Source organism: Lonchura striata, chromosome 14 (assembly GCF_046129695.1).
Source record: "Lonchura striata isolate bLonStr1 chromosome 14, bLonStr1.mat, whole genome shotgun sequence".
In the NCBI taxonomy this organism is placed as follows: Eukaryota; Metazoa; Chordata; class Aves; order Passeriformes; family Estrildidae; genus Lonchura; species Lonchura striata.
The window spans coordinates 4182705-4203025 of NC_134616.1; the positions used below are offsets into that span (position 1 = coordinate 4182705).

Consider the following 20321-nt stretch of genomic DNA (forward strand, 5'->3'; position numbering starts at 1 on the left):
GTTTAATGCCTGGAGGAAAAGGGAAATTTTTATATGTGATGAATGTCTCCAGATGTCACAGTGCCTTAAAATACTGGATCATTGCAAGCACTCAACCTAAAATCCATACCTTTCCAAAAGCCTGTTGAACAGACTTGGTGAACACTTTTTAATGTTAGAGACAGAGCTTTTGGTGAGGGGCCAGAGCAGAAGGTATTGCTCCATCCCCTCAGAGGTGTTTTGCCCTAACATGGCACTTCAGAAATTAGTTTTTATTCTTTGTGACTGACTGTGCCATGTGGTCTTACAGCACAGTAGGCATGTAGGGGAAACAAACTGACAAAATTAAGAATTTCAGGTTTATCATTAAGAAGAATATTCATTACACAAGATTCTACAATTATGTTATTGCTACATGACCTTGCAGAACAAAGTTATGTTCTCAGTTAGGGCTTGCCTGACGCTGCCAGTGGAATCCAACTCAAAATATGCTGGATTGAGAAACCAAGTTCACATTCTTCTCTGCAAACTGAGATTTGAATAACAAACTCCATCCTTTCTAGATCAGAACTGTGAGATATTCCATACATAATGTTGAGTGCTGGGAATGACAGGACAAGGGGGAATGGCTTCCAAGTGGCAGAGGGTGGGATTAGATGGGATAATGGGAAAAATCCTTCCCTTTGAGGGTGGTGAGGCCCTGGCAGAGGTTGCCCAGAGCTGCTATGGCTTTTTCATCCCTGGAAATGTCCAAGGCCAGGTTGGATGGGGCTTGGAGCAACCTGGGGCAGTGGTAAGTGTCCCTACCATGGCAGGGGGTGGAAGTGGATGGGCTTTGAGGTGCACTTCAACCCAGACCATCCTGGGATGCTCAGATCACTGAGGGCAGCCCAGAGCAGGGATGCAGGTACAGAACGGGCTCCTTTCCCTGGCAGCTGCTCCGGGCAGAGCCTCCTGCGAGCCGCCAAAGGCCACCGCGGCTCCCGCAGGCGGGGAAGGCTCTGTGCCCAAGTTCATAACCTCCCGTGAAAAGTCCATTTGAGCAGCAGGTAGGTGTGGGTTTGGATGCTGTAAAGAGAGCGGCAGCAAGGCGCTTTGCCCCCGCGCGGGGCCGGGGCGGGCCGCCCGCGGTCCCGCCCGAGCTGCGGCCCCGCCCGAGGCGCGGCCCGCGCAGGTAAAGCCGGGCCGGCCCCGCCGCCGCCGCAGTCCCGCCGCGATGTTCGGGGCGCAGCAGCAGCAGCAGCAGCACTACTACCGGCGGCAGCAGCACTACAGCACCCTGCCCGTCCGCCGGCCCTGCCCCGAGCCGCCGCCCTGCCCCGAGCCGCCGCCGTGCCCCGAGCCGGCGCGGCCGCCGCCCTGCCTGGACCCCGCTCCGCACCAGCAGCAGGACGGCGCCGTGGCCTACGACCGGGTGCGCACCTACGGGCCGGGCTGCCGCCGGGTCAGCACCTCCTGCTCCTCCCGGGCCGCCTCGCCGCTGGACTGCGGGCACGGCTGCGACCCGCCACAGGTACGGCGGCCCGGCCGCGGAGCGGGGGCTGCCCCGGCTCCCTCCGCTGAGCGCCGCCGAGGCCGGCCCGGGAGCTGCGGGCGCTGACGGGCACAGGGTCTCCTCAGGCCGGGCTCCCCGGCGCTGGGCCGGTCCAGCGCGGCCCCTCCGCTCGCCCCGCGCCTCTCCGCTCGCAAAAGCCGCTCGGCGCTGTCCCGCCGGGCTGCGGTGGCTGTCCCGGCCCCAGCGCGGTGTCTGCCTTTGCCACCCTCTTCCCGCGGCTCCCGCCGGCTCTGGCGCCGCTCCCTTCCCACGCCGGGGTGTCCCCGCGCGGCTCCGCTGGCTCGGGGCTGCCATGCACATGGAGCACGAAGCCTGGGTGCTCAGTAGCGCTCTTTGCATCGATGGTGCTTAACGCGGTCCGCGACTCGGGTGTTGGGGTCGGGCTTGGAAAGCCCTCACAATGCAGCTCGGCAGGTTTGTTGTGTGCGGATCCAAGGCATGGCTTGAAAGCATCGGTGGAATTTAATGTCATTTTAACACATAAAAATGGTATATTAAAACTAGAAACCAATAGCTTAAGAACATATTTAACTGATAAAGCAGAAAGGAGATCAAAATTTATTCTCAAGCCAATTTTTATTCATACAGCAGAATGCCATTATCATTGATAGGATTGCTCCGCTGTACTCAAATGTCAATGTGCATTTGTTTCAAGATGAACTCTTACTGAATTTTCTTTCTCTTATTATATTTACCTATCAAAAAGAATCTGGATTAAGACCAATACAAGATCTGCATTCCTTTCAAAGCAATATTTGCATAGTTTGAGGGCTGCTCTCCTCTCCAGGATAGTTTATGTAAATCCTAGGAAGTGAGCGAGCAGCTGCACTAATACAAGGACAAGAGGAAACAGCCTCAAGTTGTGCTAGCGGAGGTTTAGGTTGGATATTAGGAAATATTCTTCATGGAATAGATGGTTAAACATTGGAATAGATTGCCCAGGGAACTGGTGGACTCACCATCCCAGGAAGGGCTCAGAAATGTGTGGCTGTGGCACTCGAGGACATGGTCAAGTGGTGGCCGTGCTGGGGAATGGTTGGACTCGATGATCTTGGCGAGTTTTTCCAGCCTGAATGAGTCTGTGATCAGAAGGGCCTTGTAGGAGTTGGTAATGGCAGAGCCATTCCCTCTGTGTCCAGGTTGTTAATCCTCTTTTGCAAGATGTAGGGCAGGAGTGTAAACACAGGTCTCACCTCCAGATAAGTGATCTGCTCAGCTAGGCTGGATGATAGTCTGAATTGCAGTTAATTAATTAAATATTCATGGGCATAAACATTGCAGTCCCAGGCTTCCTCTGCCTAGATAAGTACGTGAACAAGGATTACAGACTCAAATGCTGTCGCTGCTCTGTGGAAGATGTTTAATTTTCAACATCTGTTGTAGTCACTGAATCCATTATGTCCTGCTGATGAAAACGAATTTCTTGCTGAAGTGTTTTGCTGGACGGGACTTTAAAGACAAGAGGGTGTAGCTCAGCCAGGCTTTGTGTGGGTTGCAGTTTCAGTGGCAGAGAAGGAAGGCGCCTAATACAGATTATTAGGAAGTTATTAAAGCAGAAAACAGTACCAAACAGGGAAGTCAGCTGGGAGGAGGCAGAAGTGGCACGCTTGGTGCTGAATGGGAGTTGCCTCAGAGAAGCCCTGGGAGGGGTGTAGGACATTCCCGAAGAGTGGATCAGTTGCCCTTTGAGCCCATTGTGTAGGGCCACATAAAGTGAGTAATGGACCCATACCAAACTCCCATTGTGTTTGTTGGAACAGGAGAATTTGGGGTTAGTGGCAGCCCAAAGCTGAAGTTTCAGCTCTGTACTGCTGCTAAAGCAAAGGGCTGTCTTAGAGCAATATTTAATTTGCTTCTGCAGAGCTTGTGTGGATTAACAATAACAGACAGGTACATCCCTGTTGGTACAGTCTTCAGTCATGTGGCTGGGGTGTGCTCCTGTGTTTATGTACACTTTCAGTAAGCTGGAGAGAGGGAGAATTTGAAATTGCTGTGTGCACAGACCACATGTGCTGGTACTTTTTGTGGTTCAGGATTCAGGGTTTTTTTTTACTTTTGTGGTTTATTTTGTCCTTGGAGCAATTCACAGCAAATCTTGCTCTGCTTGATCTAAATGAGAAGTGTTTGGAATAAATTCCCTTCCAGTGTGGCTTATGTGTATGAATCCCTTCTCCATGGTCATGAAAAGATAATTTTTGAAGTGGCACGTACAAAATGTTTGTTTGCAGAGGGCAAAACCCTGACAGGCTTTGTAGAGGTTCTCTGTCCATGTGAGAAATTTTGGGAGTCAGGTGTTTGTGTGGCTGGGCTCAGTTCTGTGACATGCAAAGGGCTCCCATGGAAATGGTGTAATATTAACCAGCTTTAGGGTTGGTCCGTGTTGTAACACAGCCTGCCATTTCCCCATTTCACCTGCCAACTGGAACTCATAAATTATGAGCAGATGACTGGATTGCTTGTAATTAGACAATGCGTAGTGGATAAAGGCCTTTGCCATAGATGAAATTCTCACTTTCATCTCTGGGTTGGCTGAAGCCAAGGGTTACCTGTTGAAATTTAAAAAAAAAAAAAAAAAAAAAAAAGGACATTTGATTGCTTCTACATAAAATTGGCACACTAAGTGTAAATCTATCAAATGTTTATTCTAAAATTAAAATATCTTATTTATAAATCTTAAAGACTTGCAAAAATATTAATGGACGTTTTAGTGTTACCTTTTAAAATTGTCCTTATAAGCCTCATGGCCGGAGGTTGGAACGTGAAGAACTTTAAAGTCTCTTCCAACCCAAACCAATCTGTGATCCTGTAAAACAGACCCAGGCTGACTGGTCAGGCCGTCCTGAATTCCAAACCCACAACAGCACTGGGCTTTCCCTTTGGAATCCCACCTTCCCCTTCCTTCTCCCCACTAGAAAATGCTGCATCTCCAGACACTTCTGAACTGCTTGCAGAGAGCAGCCTGAGCTGTGCCCCTTGGGAATGCTGGAAAACAGGAACAGCCCGAGATCCCTTTCCATGGCAGTGTCCCCACTGCTGGGGGACAGCTCCAGAGGCCTTGGAGGTGGCACCTCCTTGTGCAGAGCCCTGAGCTGTGTGTGGGCAATCCAGGCTGGCACAGACACAGCGTTTCTGCCTCTTGGTCCCCTCCCAGCCTGTGCCAGTCCAGCCTGCTTGGCTGGAATGGGAGAAAGGGCAGGCAAATCTGTTTTTGTAAAGCAGTTCTTTGAAAATGAAAGAGTTTGGGTATCTCAAAAATAAGCATAATTTTATCCAGGCAAAACATTCTTAGGTTCTGTATAATATTACATATACAATGAGAATATTATAAAAGTCTGTTTCAACTTAAAATGCTCCAGACTCCTCCGCTGTGGGTTTATTCCTCTGAGACACCCTGGATGAGTTATCCTCTGTAGACTTTGAGTTAATCCTGGCACGTTTGTGCCACCTTTCAGTGAATTCCTGGGCTGTTGTTCAGTGTCACACAATGGCCATGTGTTGTCCCCGTGCTGGGATGAAGCCGTCCCTGCTGTCCCACGGCTCTCCGGTGTCACAGCTCCTGTGCTCCTCAGGGACACCGGGCTCAGGCTGTGCCTGCTCTGAGACCAGGCTGCAGGAAGGACCAGTGGCCATTCCTGTGCTGAGCATTTCACTTTTTAGCTCCAGTTCTGTGGGTGTTGGTGGTGAAGGATTGGGCTGCATGTTCCATTTCTCTGTGTTGTGTCCCCAGAGTCCTGCTGGCCCATGGGGTGGCAGCTGCGCTGAGCAGCTCCCCAAGTTTCTGCAACCTTTTTAATTTTGAAATTTTTTAATTACTCTGACTGCTGCAAAAACAGTTGCTTTTCTACTTTTGTTTCTCTTTCCTGGTGCTGTTATGATTCACTCTTGGGAGGTTTGGAAAACTGCTCCAGGCTTCCTAAACTTATGCAACAGTTGATAGGAAACCTGACCTACTTCAGAGCTGCTCTCACCTGGCTGAGAATGTGGCTGAGACTGAACTGCAGCAACATAAACTTCCCCCTGGCTTTGGGGAAGAAATGATTCATTATGAAAATTGGAGCTTTGTGCTGTGAGGGAGGATAAACAGTATGCTGCAAACTGACAAATTGCCCAGGCCTTAGACTGGGTTCAGTGGGAGCTCTGCTTGTTTGGGTCAAGACCTGGATGTGAAGGGTTGAAGCAATGTGTGATTTGTTAGATCTGGGGAGGACAGTGTCTGCAATTGCCTCTAGACAGTGTTGGGGCAAAACCTGAAGAAATCTATTTAAAAACAAAGCTGCTGCCAGGGACAGATTCTTGTAATTTAAAGAGGCACATCTCATTTTTCATCCAGGAATGTGCAGATGCTCCATGTGGACATCATTCCCAGAGGTGGCAGCTGTGTGCACTGGCTGTGACCCAGGGGGTTGTTGGGCAGCTCCTCTCCCTGTTCACTTCTGAGTTTAAGCAAAATCCAAATTTTCACGCCTTGGTGAAACAAAAAGAATAGGATGCATCTCCATCTACACCAGCTGAGTTTGATGTGTAACGTGAAAAAACAGAAAATAAGAGATGGATTGGGACATGGAATCCAGGAAGCCTCATCCAGGTTTGATTTGTAGCCTGTTCTGCTGCACTTAGAGAAAATTTGGACTAATTCCCTCAGACCTGCAAAGAGGGGATTGAGAAAAGCCCAGCTCTTAAAATGCAGTGAAGGATTGTGCCTTGCGGTGCTGCACATGGACCAGTTCCTTTGGGGTGTGAAGGCCCTGGGCTTAAAACATCTCCAGGTGATTGTGGCCGGTGGATCCAAAGTATTTACAGCCAGTGTCCATAATCAGATTCCTGTGCCAGAAAAGGTGTTTGAGGTTGAGGTGCAGTAATCTCTGAAGCTTTTTTCCTTCCTTGCAGGGCACCATCCGCAGGATCATTATCGAGAACCCGGATCAGGTAGGGAAACTGTGCTGGACTTCCCTCAGCTCCTCCACAGGGGATGAGAAACTCTGAGCACACAGTTCACACCTCTGAGGGTGAGAGATGCAATTCTGAGCAATTGGAAACACTGCAGAACAGCCACTCAGGCTCCCACCTCTCAGCAGTTAAATCTTTATTAATATTGATTAATCACTAACTGTTTCTACTGTATTTATTTCACATAGTCCCCATCCAAGCACAACCACTTTGTTTCCAAATGAACACACACTCATTCACATGTTCACATCTTAAAGGACATCTCACATATCTTTAAATTATCTATTTTTACTCAGAATTACACTAATCCTGAGCTTGCTGTTTGACAAGATTTATGGATGTTTTTGTTTGTGTGTTTTACAGGAGCCATTATCCCCTTTTCTTAGAGGGGCAAGTTTCTCTCCTGGAAATAATGTCATCTATGAAAAAACAATAAGAAAATATGAGCTATTGAATCCCCTCCAAGTAAGTTGGGTGTTTATATTACCTATTGCAAGAAGAAAATTGAGTTGGTAGCAGGAAATTGATGTGTCTGGGTTGGGTTGGTTCTGGATTTTTTTCTTATTTTTGTTAGGTGTAGCTGCCAACCTGAGAACTGCCTTGTTGTGATCTAGGAGACATTCTCAAAGTAAATGAAGCAGTATTTAAGGAGAGCAGAAGGTGGAATATTTGCCATATTTTTCCAAAGAATTTATTATTAACTAACAATGAAAACTGCTGTTGTATCTCTAATACTGTTAGTCTATATGTGAATAGTAGCTGTGAATCAGTTTCTTGCAATAGCTTTATAACAGAACAACCAAGATACATTTTTAGAAAAAAAAATTTAAAATAATTTTTTTTTTTTGCTAAGTCTTGAAAACAATATATTTGGCAAACCTGTCTGAAATTTCATCTCCCAATTGTTGTTTTGTCAGTAGCAAAAATATCGTTTCATTTTATTGCTCTGAAACATTTCCAACAGGGAAAAAACATTGAAATTTAGCATATCTCAGAGTGATTTACCTGAGGATTTTTACTTAGTTTTTTTAAAAGGAACTTTTCATGGCTCTCTGGATTTTAGAGAGCTGAATTCTGCAATATCCAGTCTCTGAAGTGGAAAAGGAAAAAAACCTGTAATTACAGATAACAGCTTCTGTCTTTCTGCAGATGATGTGCAATTAAAAGAATAAAAAATTGTGGAGTTTAGCCCTGGAAATCATAATTTTACTTAAGATTTTTTTACCTGGGCTGTGTTTAGATTTAGGTCAAATCAGGAGCATAGTTCTAAAGGCAATTTTCATATGTAGTAGGACATCCACCTTGGGAAAGGTATTTTGCCTGTGCTTCTCCCTGGCAGCTACTAAAATTGGAAGGAAAGTTGGTGAATTACAACCCTGGAGTATGAAAGTGTAAGGCAAACTCGCATTCAGTTAGGTATAAAAGCAATTTAATTTGGAATATTAAAACATCCGAAACCACCAGCAGCACTGCCGGTCACGGGCACATTTCATTCACTGTTGAGGCTGGTGCAGTGCCCAGCATTAACCCTTTCTGCCCCAGCAGGCATTTCCCAGCATTAACCCTTTCTGCCCCAGCAGGCATTTCCCATCCCTGCAGGGCCCAGCATTAACCCTTTCTGCCCCAGCAGGGCATTTCCCAGCATTAACCCTTTCTGCCCCAGCAGGCATTTCCCATCCCTGCAGTGCCCAGCATTAACCCTTTCTGCCCCAGCAGGCATTTCCCATCCCTGCAGGGCCCAGCATTAACCCTTTCTGCCCCAGCAGGCATTTCCCAGCATTAACCCTTTCTGCCCCAGCAGGCATTTCCCATCCCTGCAGGGCCCAGCATTAACCCTTTCTGCCCCAGCAGGCATTTCCCATCCCTGCAGGGCCCAGCACTAACCCTTTCTGCCCCAGCAGGCATTTCCCATCCCTGCAGGGCCCAGCATTAACCCTTTCTGCCCCAGCAGGCATTTCCCATCCCTGCAGGGCCCAGCACTAACAGGTCCTTTCCGTGCCAGGAGCGGCAGTTCCAGGTGTGCCCGCCGGAGCCGTGCCAGCAGTGCCCGCCGCTCCCGGTCACGCAGCAGTGCCAGCAGACACAGACGGGCAGTCCCTGCGAGCTGTGCCCGGGCCCGGGGAGCGACGAGTGCCGGGGACACCCCGTGAGGAGGGGCACGGCGCCCCCCGAGCTGGTGAGAGCTCCGCTGCTTGTTCTCGGTTTGTTCTTAGGCAGGGACAGAACTGCGGGAAGGAGCGGGGTCATGGCTCTGCACATGGGTCTGTGGGTCTGTCTGGGACTGTCTGAGGCTTTCTCACGTGCTGTTGGAGGGGGAAGGCTGTTTGAGAGTTGTATTTCTTGTTGTCACAGACCTGTGCTCAGGTGTGCACTGACTGAGATGAGCCCGTGGTGTTTAACTGGGCTCAGTCTCACGGGGCTGTTTGGTTTTGCTTTTCTTTACCCATCGATTCAGCTGGGTTTCACTTGTCAGTCTGTACACAAAGACTAAGAGATTTCACAGCCTCTGCTTTGGGAGGACACAAATACTGCTTTATAACATCAGCTCAGGGTTCCTTCCCTCATATGCTGATCAGCCAGGGCTGAAATGTATTCCAATTTGATGCAAAAGTTGTTGACACAAATTCAGTGAAAGCACTAAAGGAGCTTCCTGGTGTACCTGCAGCCTGTTAGTGCAGCTGGGGAGGGAGTGCAGCAGGTCCCTCCTGTGCACCCAGTTGGTCTTTGGGTGATAAACACCCTGGGGACCTTGGTGTCAGACCTGTGCAGAACCTTCCAGAGCTGGACACTCCCATCAGCCAGCTCAGCACACTGAGCTTGGGCTGAGGACACTGCTGTGGAAGCTGGACTTGGCCTGGTTCTTGTTGTTCTAAAGGAAGTCATTCCTCTCTGTACAGTTTATTGAAAACCAGCAGACATGGAAGACTCACTATTAAGAAAAGCATCAATAATTGAAAACTGCTAAGAGCAGCCAGACCCAAATCCTACCTGTAGCATTTTCATGTTCAGCTTTCACCCCAAAGAAGGGATCCTGTTCTGATGCCCTGCCTGTCTCCTGGCAGGTGAGCTGCCCCCAGGACAGCCCCGAGCAGCTGGACTGTCGCTTCTTCGGGGAGCTGCTGGCCGAGCTGCACCGCAAGAGCAATGACCTGTACAGCTGCCTGCTGCAGCACGTGGAGAAGATTGGGACAAGGTATTGCCACTGGATCTGCCATTGCCATGTCCCAGATACCAGCACTGCACAGCTGACAGGGACAGTGTTGTTTGTGAGTTGGTTGTTTCTTCCGGACAGTTGGAATTGTCTGGATGTTTTGCAAATTCATCTGATTTGCAAATAACTGAGGACATAGAAATGCTGTAAGCCAAGGAAATTTATTGACTGTGATGCTTACGAATTGTCTCCCACATGTGTTTGTACATTGAGCAAACAAGAGCTTACAGCACGCTCTGACATATATCTCATGACACAATTCTATTGCTGTGTCCTGAAAAAACAACCCAAACATCCTAATTTCCCCAGTGCTGTTGTGATGTTGTGTCATGGATTAAAGGCATAAAGCTCAGTCTCTACATCCAAATGAACATTAAGCATCTTTTCTGCAGAGCCCTGCATTCTATCTGTGGAAAGAAATTAGAGTCACAGCAGGCAGTGCCGTGCAAAACCTTCCCCCCTTCCCTCCCATCACCCTCATTCTTCCCCCTCACTCCCCATCTTGTCTGGTGCCTTCCAAGGTCACCGAGTAAGGAAAGTGGTCCTGTAGTAGAGGAAAAAAGGAATTGAACCATCACAGAAACCCTGAGAATGCCGAATCAACACTTGGGGCAGGGCAGGGAATTGCAGCAGAGTTGTGGGCGAAACATTACCCAGGTAATTAAGGGAGTAATTGGGTTAACTGCCCATAATTGGGGATAAGTGCCCAAAGGACTGGGGATAGTCAGCCTGTGTTTGCCGTGTTGCTGTAGGACTCCACTCTCTCCAGGAGTTCCTCCACAGGGGGAAGGTAATGACTCTTCAGCTGAGAAAGATCCTTGCTCTGTATTGTCCAGATAATCTTTTAGTGGCGAATATGCCTGAGTCCTGGAAGTTCTCAAACAGCTTTTTGTGTTTTACAGGAACCACGACATTGAATTCACGTGCCAGGTAAGGCTCAGGCTGTGCCCTGATACCTCTGGGGAAGGGTTCAAGCAAATAAAGCCAAAGCAGTTGAAATGAAGGAGGTTGGTCTTTGTTAGTTAATGCTTCCTGCTTGTAAAAACATTCAGAGCCCGAAATCTGCTGCCAGGCAGGCATTTGCAAATGTGATAATACTGAAAGGAAACTTCAAAAATTGGATTATTCCAGTATGAGAGTCACATTTTGGAAGTCTCTCCTGCTGTTCCAATAATGGTTTCACTGGAAAATGACTTGCACAGGTACCTGTATTTTTACAATGTGTTTTTTGCAAAGGCTCTTTCACTCCCTGGCCAGTGAAGCTGCTGCTGAGCAGCAGGTGCTGCACCTTTGAAGGCATTCAGTGTGAATGGGGCAGAAATACCTGTCCAGGGTTCACTTGCAGGAAGCAAATGCCACTGAACCCTGGCAGCATCTCCTGGTGGTCATCTGGGGTTTACTGGCAGCCCACTCAAAAACACGAGGTTTTGCCCCACCATAAACTGAGTTGTAGCATCAGCTGTTAATCCCTGAGAGAGGATTGGTTTAAATACTCCTTTTAAATGTTGAATTTAAGGATTTGAATATATGCTTCATGTACCACTTTATCTCACTTTGTACATGTCCCACATATAAAAGACTTCAGAAGTTTTCTAGATAGACTTTGATCTATTTTTGTTCTTATTTGCCTTGTACTAAGGATGTTTTTCATAGCAGAGCTATGTAATTAATGAAGAAACCACATTACTAATCTACCAGGCAAAATTCTTAATCAAGATGTCTCCCCTTTCCTCCCTTCTTTGCTTAGACTGAAGATATTGAAGAATTAATTCCCAAAGGACTGTCTGAGGCAACAAAGCAGCAGATTCGTTATCTCCTGCAGGTAAGGGAGCTTGGCAGCCTGTGGGAGCTGGGAGCAGTAGGAGCTGGCTGGCACCTTCACTCTGTATTCCCTCATCCCAGTGTTTCTAGAGTGAGGGGGCTGGAATGGTGGCTTCAAAGGAAGTGTCACATGGACCCACAGTCCAGTTGTGTATTCTAAACTGAGTTCTGCTGGGGTTTTCCTGCAGTTTCACTGGAAACTGTCTTGGCTTTTGAGCACTGACAGGAGAACAGAGACCTTTCATCTTTCTGTGTTGTGCATCAAGGCTTTAAAAACCATACACAAATAGGAGGTGCTAAAAACCCAGAAGCAGGGCCTGAATCCCACCTGCCCCCAGCCCAACCCTGTGGCTGGGCATGGAGGAGGGAGGGAGGGAGCTGAAGAACCAGCCCAGGAGGACAAAACCCTTTACACCTGAACCACAACAGGAATGGTTGTGTTTGCTGCTGGATGCCAAAAGCACAGCTCAGCACTCAGAGCTGCCTTTGCCAGGCAGGTGTGTCAGGGCAGCCTCAGCAGGAGTGTCCTGATCTGGGCTCCCTCAGGTAGGGGCAGGGTGATCCTACCTGGGAGCTGCACCTTGGAATTGCTTCCTGGTTAAAAAAAAATGCATTGAAATGAAGCTGAGAAGGAGCAGCCTGGTCTGAGTTTGCAGCTGCCCTGCTCTGACCTCCCCCATCCCCTCCAACTGGAATTATTTTGTGCTTCTCTGACAAGGAAGATGGACATCAACCCCATGGACATTCCAGCCAGCATGAGGCCATTCCATGGCTGCACACTGTCCTGGGAGGCAGGTTCAGCTCCAGGTGAAAAAGCTGAACAGGCATTTCCTGTTGTCTCTGTGTCCAGCTGGTTTTACATCCTCCCAGCTGTGACTGTAAAATGCAGCCAGAATGGCTTTTGGGGAAGCAGGTGTTGTCAGGGTGCACCCAGGTGCTCTCAGAGCCCTTGGCCACCAGGACAGAGCTGGCAGGGAAGGGTTTGCACAGCCCAGGATCCGAGCTGGGAATGCCCAGAGGCTCCTCCAAGGACACAGAGAATTCCACTGGAGGAGCACATGGCACCTCTGGGTTTTAGCAACCTCTAGCACTGAGCAATTGCTGAGTGTGGTTTTACTTATATTTTTATAGTTTAAATTTCACCATTCAACTCAATTCCTTCTTTCAAACTACCCTATAGTGTATTACACAATAAAACCAGAAAAACCATAAGGCAAAAGTGAAATTCCACTTTAATTACAAAACAAAAAAAGGTGAGTTGCTCTAGGAATGAAGTCTCAGTCACACCATGGCACCACTGGGGATAAAAATACTGGGCAAGGGCCAATCCCCATAGGGATAGAAGGCATAAGATCTCCAAATTAAGGGAACACACAGGGGGGTTTCACTTTTATCTGGACAGGAAAAAACCACAGTTTTGCACAGAATATTCAGCCCTTCCAAGAGTGTTACAACTTGAGGAGTTAATTTGTGTGTCCTTTCAAAGTCTGTTTTTCTTCTTTTAAATGTTATAAATGTATCATGAAATGCAACAATTTATATTTTCACCTGAATCAATACACAGCTATTAAAGGCATTAAAATTAACATTCCAAAGGAGAACAGTGTTGGGCTGTGGTCACTTAATAGTTTTCTCTTTCATCCAGGTGACTCCTTTCATCTTTGGGATCTTTTTCCTTTTAAAGGGAGGAGTTGGCTGTATGAGCTTTTTTAATTTGAATTTTTAAAAATGTTAATTAAATTCACTCATCTTTGAGCCCAAAGCTTTGCCAGATCTCAAACATGACTCATTCCTCTGTGCCTTTTCAGGCAGGGCAGTAATTTTTAAAAATCAATGTAAGCACAAAGCTTTTAAAGCTCCAATAATAATTGTACAATATTAACACATTTATTTTTTCCTTTATTGGTGTACAAAGGCAGTTCCTTACCCTGTTGTTCCTTCCATTTTAACAACGTTGTCCTTTGTTACAAGGCAGAAATGGAACACTGGCATTTGCAGAACAAAGTGCAGTGGAAACGTTTCCTGTAGAAACTGTGGGCACTTCAAAGGATGTGCAATGGTTTTAGAAATTACTGTCGCCTGTAAAGCAGTTTCTGTTCTACCTCTGGTCAAGCATACTGTAAACAAAGCTGCCTAATTAATCCCAATTATCCTTTTCATTTCTCCCCTCCCAGATGAGAGCGACATCGGACAGGTCCCTGAGACTGGTGCTCTCCACCTTCAAGAACCTGCGGGAGGAGCTCTGCCATTTGCAGGATGACCTGGGGGTGAGTCCTGCTCCTCATCCAGCTGCTCCCAGCTGGCAGCAGGAGTCCAGGGCTGGCATTCCAGGCTGTGCCAGTGGCTGCTCTGTCAGTGCCTCAGGGGGCGGGATGGACACGGGTGGCTTTGGCAGCTCCACGGGTTCTCTGGCCTTCAGCCATCCCAGCCCTGTAGGAATGTCACAGCATTGTCCTGGAAAATGCAAAGTTCGGGGAGAAGAGTTTGAACTTGAGCACAGAGCAAGGAGTGTGTGCAGTGGGCTTAGTTTTGGGATGGTGTTTATTTAGGGTTTTTTGTTGGCTTCTATTTAAATTGTTTCTGGGGCAGACTGGAAGGGCAGTGACCAGGATCCCAGTGCTCACCACCCAACACAAAGCCACACTGCTATGTGCCTAAACCCCAGACTTTCAAGAAAGTTGAGCATCTTCTCAGTTCTAAAACGTCCCTATATTAATGACTATGTTGCGCTTTATGGGAAGAATTTACTGAAAACTTTCAGCTTTTGACTTTAAACTTTTGACTTTTGTCCTGCAGAAGCTGGAAACCGACAATGTCTTGCTGAAGAAGGATTTGGCTTTTAAGGATTCCCAAGTGAAAGAGTATGAAACAATGCTGGCCTCTCTGAGGGAGAACAATCGTCAGCAGCAGGTGAATCAAGAAACATTTCCAGTGTCATTCCAGGCAACCAACATGGGGGCAATTTGCTGACTTGTGGGTACTCTGAGTAACTGCTGCCTGTTGTGTGTGTGATGCTGTTCCTGTCCTGAGGAATTCCATGTGCTCATTCCCTGTGCTTTCCAGCAAGGGCTCAGGGACAGCACTGCCAGATGCCGCTCCCTGGAGGAACAGCTCCTGTCCCTGCGGCTCAGCGAGGGCAACAAGGACTGCCAGCTGAAGGAGCTGGAGTACAGCAAGAGGGCCCTGGAGCAGGAGATCCAGAGCCTCAAGCTGCAGGTGAGGGCTCACCTGGCTGGGTGCAGTAGCTGAGTCCCAGACTCGGAGGGATCAGTGTAGGAAAACTAACAATGAAAACTCTGTAAATAAAACTGGGTTCTTTGCTGCAGAGCTGCTCCAGCCCGACCCTGCAGACCACGACGGACGAGCTCTCCAGCCGCTACGTGGAGATGATCAACAGCCTGAGGGAGGACAAGGACAGGGAGATCCGCAGCCTCAGGGTAAGGGGCTCTGCTGGCTGTGTGCAGGGACAGCTGCTCCTGCACTCACAGCAGCAGACATCTACCACAGGCACTTTCTGGGTGTCTTCTGCTTGTGCAGTTACTTTACTCATAGACACCGCTGATGGTTTAAAACTTTTACAGTAGAACATAAAACTGTGATTTTAAAAAACAACCCAGCCATTCTTTACATGAAGAAATTAGGGATCAACCTGATTAGTAGGCTGTCTTTTGTGTGTCTTGATAATATAAGTAATTAGTCAAAATATGCTTAATAGGAAACAAAAATAAATCCCAGCCACAGCTGTATTTAGGAGATGTCTCTCATGGAAAGCAGTGGCAAAAGTCTCCAACCCTGGAAGCCAATTCAACTGGTTCAGTGTTGATTTAGTGTGAGAATTATAAAATTATTGAATTAATACTCGGTAAAATTCAGTCCAATTAGCACTTTCTGAATTTACTGTGTGGCTCAGCGTCCTGATCTGAAAATCCCTGGGTCTCACTGTTGATGGTGTTAATGAAATGCCACCCCTGGAGCCCTGGGTGGGTGCTGAGGGGCCCAGACCCACACCTGAGAGCTCCTGCCTTGTTCTGCAGACCCAGCTGTGCCAGTTCCAGCAGGACATAACCAGGAGAGAGGGGAGCAACAGTGACTTGCAAATGAGGCTGCATGAACTGACATCGCTGCTGGAGGACAAAGAGGCTTTTATTAAACAACAGCAAGAGGTAAAATAATACAAGTTATTTCTTTTCTAAGCATTTTGGTGTTTAAGCCTCCATGTACTGTGTAGGTGGAACCTTACCAGGAAGTCCTTTGTCCTCTCCTAGCTCAGGAAAGGGGGTTAGGATTTGTTCTAAATGAATGCTGTTCCTCTGCCAGCCTTCTGAAAGGGCAGATTTTCAGACTGTTGAGACAAATTTCTGCAAATATTTTGTTGTGGCTTTAGTGAACTGATACTTCAGAAAACATGACTTCACATCAATGTTTGCTTTTGGTTTTGTCAGGAGCTCTTCAGACTGAAGCATGAGAAGTTATCAGGCAGCCAGTCCCCTGGGGTGACAGCCATCATCACTAAAAAGTAATGTCTTACTCATCTTTTTTAAAAACACATTCTTTGGGCTTTCCTTTGCTTAGGCTCTGTTTAGCAACCTGTTCAACTCTCTACAGGTACAGGAATCAGTATCCTATTCTGGGTCTGCTGTCTGATGACTACAAGGTCACATCACCTGTCAATAAATCACAAACCATTGTCATTGAGAGGACTGGAGAGATCTGGAAACACGTAAGTGTACCTGGAGATGGACTGTTCCCTCTGCAATCCTAAGTGTTCAATTTAACTTCAAAGCAAGTATTACCCAAACTGAGAGCTCAGGGATGCCCTGTGGTAATTGAACTGCAAAAAGCAAACTGTCCTAGCTCTAAGAGCAGGCAGTAATTGGTGGGTGTGGTACAAATAAAACCTTTTGTTGTTTTCTCGGGCACGTAATTACCCTGAACAAAAGCATCAGCGCTGCTCTAACACCGGCCCCGGGGTGTTGCTGTACTGGGCAGGTAGGCAGGGACTGTGTCCTGCTGTGCTCTCAGGTCAGGAGGGATTTGGGAGGGCTGTGCCCCTCCTCCGCATTAGGAGCGCTAATGACTCCAAGCCATCACTAAAACATACAAAGCACCACATCCCTGAAACTTACCCTGAGCCAGGGCAGTGACAAGCCCAGGAATGCAGAAGAGTGCTGACATTTTAAGGAGTGATTCAGAGTAAAAATAGAAAACAGGGCTGCAGAAGCTATTTCTGTTTTAGGCAGGGCTCGTGGTGCCAAGCCTGGCTACAAGGTAATGGCAGGGTGGCCAAGCAGGGTGGGTGGTGGCTGCAGGTCACAGCAGCACCTGGACACAACCACGGGGGGACACAGCCAGGGGACAGTTCTGTGACAGCCTGAGCAGATGCAGGTAACACACCTGGCATGACCCTCAAGGGGACCTTGCCTGCGGCAGGATTAAAAAAGCAAAAAACTCAGAGCACTGGCAAAGAGCAGAGTTTTGCTATATGCATAGTACTGATCCCTAAATTTCACCCAGGTGCATTGCAACCTAGTGAAATGTCAAGCAAGGAAACATCAATAAATGAAAAAGTAAAGTGTTTAGTACAGAGGAAAGGCTCACTGGTCCCCTTGGACACTGTACAAGAGAGAACAAGTAGGTAATTAATGAGATGCTTTATAGCAGCTAGTTCTGTTTCATAACAGAAACAGGTTTGTGTATTTCTTCTAACAAGCTGCTTGTTTCTTTTAGGAATGAGAGATACCTCTGAGCCCTCAGAGCTGCTCCAAGGAGTTCACAAACCACTAAAACTGCTTTACTTTCTGCTCTTCTGCATCCAAGAAAAGGTTCAGTCTGATAGTGAGGAAGGCTGGGAAAACATTAAGGACTCACTTTTCCCTTGGAAGAGTGGGATGCTATCCCTCTGGACTTCAGCTGTTCTTGACTAACTCCTGTTCTTCAGCCAGTCCTGAGGAAATCTAGGAGACAAAAAGAGGACACCTGAAACCTTTTCATCCTTGTAGCCATGTTCTGTCTCTTCATGCTGAGAGTGGGAATGACCCTGATGTCAGTCCCACCCCTCCCACAGCTGCTTTCAGTGCAGAGTCACGAGCTGCATGGGAACTTCAAAAATACCTCACTGGAAACTGCTCCTTACCTTGCACCTGCCTCTGTCTGGGAAGCTCGGACACAAAGGACAAAACTTGCATCAAACCCAGCTTCTGACCTGGCAAATGCCAGCAGGACCCAGTTCACTGAAGGGCTGGGCCAAGGCTCATTTTAGAGAATGCTTCTGACCTCAGAGTTTATGTATTTTCAGCCCCAAACCAGCTGTATTTTTTTGCTGTGCTTTAAATTTTCAAGAACTTGGTATATTTTTATATAGAATAATTTTGTGTGAAAGTAAGTCACGGACTAATTTTCTTATCAGAGCAACCTGCCATTTACAATTTCCACTCCTTGAAGGACCACAAATTCTTTCAAACTGATTTGGTGTTCATGATTCAGTAGTTGTCTGAGCAACACAGCACAGAGACTCACAGGGAAAATTTGCAATGCTGCAATCCAAAGGTGCTCTTTTATGGTGGGGTTCTTGCTTTGCTTTCCTGCTGCAGCCATGTATTTCTGGTCCCAGATACTATAGACCCTGGGCAATGTTTAATGGGGAAAGAATGCTGGAGGCTACCTGTAACCATGAAATAAACCCAAGTCCAACTCTCTGGATCACTGTCTGTCTGTCTGTCCTGGAAACAATTTGTGTACAGCTGTGGAGGGGGTGTAGGTGGTGTCTTGTTCCTCTCCATGAATCTTTACAAGTGAAGGATTGGGGCTGGCTCCTTTTTCTGGCTGCTGCTGCCAGAACTCCCTCAGGTGATGCTGGATGCCCAGCTGACCTTGTGCTCTTCAGGACTGGGCAAAGAGCTACAAGTAAAACCTGTTCCTGCTGCAGATCTTTGAGTGTGTTCAGGCTGAGAGGGGCCTGCAGTTTCATGAGCCTGGTTCCCTCTACTTCAGCCTGCCTTCAATTAATTAAATACCCTCATTTGAAGGCAGAGGGCCTTGTCCCTCTGCATTCAGTAATTATTCTAAAACAGATTCTAAAGCAGCCCCCTTTTCTGCAAAGCAGTGAATAAAAGGTACATCTGCACTCAGAGCTAACATGCTCCTGCCATGGGACAGTGGCAGTGCAATAAATAATTTTAGTTACACTGTCAGCAAAAGACTTTTCACCTTTGGTGATCTTAAACACCAAAAGGACTAACAGCACCATGTCTGTTCAATGCCAGCACTTACCTGTGCAGGTGCTCCTTGTGCTCCCACCAGGGCTGGGGGTTTCCCACAGCTCAGACGAGGCTACAAAGAGCAGAAATGGGCGTTAGTAATGGCCACAGCTCCTGATGGCTCATCCCAGCCATGGATTTCCTGAGCAGCCCCTCAGTGACACCAACCTGTGTTTTCTCCACTCCCTGGCACAGCACAGGGAACTCCTTAAGGAGGGACAGGGCTCAGACCGGGAGCTGCTGGGCGTGGTGAGACAATTCCATGGCAAAGGCCACCATCAGGCAAATGCTCTTTCAAATCCAGCTGATCCATCCCAGTGGAAACACCATCCTGGGGCAGCCAGGAAAGCTGCAGCCTGCTTACAAAGAGCCCAGGTTGCTGCTCAGGCCAGCCAGCTCTCTGTCCTGGGGACAAGGACAGCTCCTCAAGGAAGCTGAAGGTCACCAGACCCTGTAAATGCTACAGAGCAGAGGCTGTAACTGCACTTTGTATTCACAGAAAACACAAACCAATTGTCAGAAAGTTGGATAGGACTAGTAGATGAAGCACGTGGCCATTTATTTCTAGGCTGGTTTTGTTTTCAAATTGTATGTATTTAAAAAGCAAATTTATTATTTTTTACTATGAAGTACCTGTTACTGTGAGCTCAGTTGTCCCCTCTTTACTGTGGAACTGATTTACCTAACGTGGTTTCTGCTGGAGTTAACAAAAAAACATTTTCTCATTTACTCAGCTCTGTAAATGCTGGTTAGAAGATTTTACTTTAGCTCATTTCCCACCTCAAGAGGTTCACCAAGACCTCTACATTTTTTCTAGGAACAAATTAGAAAAAAATCAGATGGTATTTACTTCATATAATTACAACAACATACATTCTGCCCTGTATTTATCTGCCAGAATGCAGAATCTTGCTTTGCACTGAAAAGGAGAAAACTGTCTTTGTTCTGACTGACCTTTCTGCAGTATTGAAGCTTCTCTGCCTCAGCTGTAGAATAAAAGCCAGAGAGCCCTGGCTGGGAAGACCCTGACAACTCCAGCAGCCACCAGCCCACACCCAGTATCTCACCTTTACCTCCAGAGTTCTGCTGCAGCTCTTCCGTGTTTTCTCTCTGATTTATTGCCTTTAATTGTGGGCAGCTGAAACCTGAGGAAAGAAAAACATAGCTGATGATCAGGATGTGAATCACTTTTAACTGCACCTGTCAGCCCAATAAGAACAGACCAAACAGATCTGACATTTCAGAGCAAGCTCTGCACACCTTTGTGAGGCTCTGCTTGCTCAAGCACCCCTGACCTGTCACAGCTCTCAAATATTTACTGGGAGAGGGCACTGAGAAGGATTTGGGAACTGTCCCTCAAACTGCTGAGGACTCAGGTGGCATTTCATCCTTCCATTTCAGAAGATTTAAAACATAACTTCCTAGTAAAATTTTACCTCAAGAACAGCAACCTACCTCCTGCTTTGATACAGAGCAATTAATTAATTACCTGATTATTTGGTCCATCTGTAGGGTGGAAAAATGAGCCAGCAAAGCCATGGGCAGAGTCAGG

General features: G+C 47.3%; 1 protein-coding gene across 1 annotated transcript; it reads left to right on the plus strand.

Moving 5' to 3' along the window:
* Nucleotides 1-1195: 1195 nt before the first annotated feature.
* POF1B (POF1B actin binding protein) lies at nt 1196-18210 on the plus strand. Its single transcript, XM_021531425.3, has 15 exons — nt 1196-1492; nt 6422-6460; nt 6845-6946; nt 8484-8657; nt 9544-9674; nt 10595-10622; nt 11440-11514; nt 13688-13780; nt 14310-14423; nt 14577-14729; nt 14840-14950; nt 15548-15676; nt 15956-16029; nt 16119-16233; nt 17241-18210. The coding sequence occupies exons 1-15, from the start codon at nt 1196-1198 to the stop codon at nt 17244-17246; spliced, it is 1641 nt and encodes a 546-aa protein (XP_021387100.2). The 3' UTR covers nt 17247-18210.
* The last annotated feature ends 2111 nt before the right edge of the window (nt 18211-20321 follow it).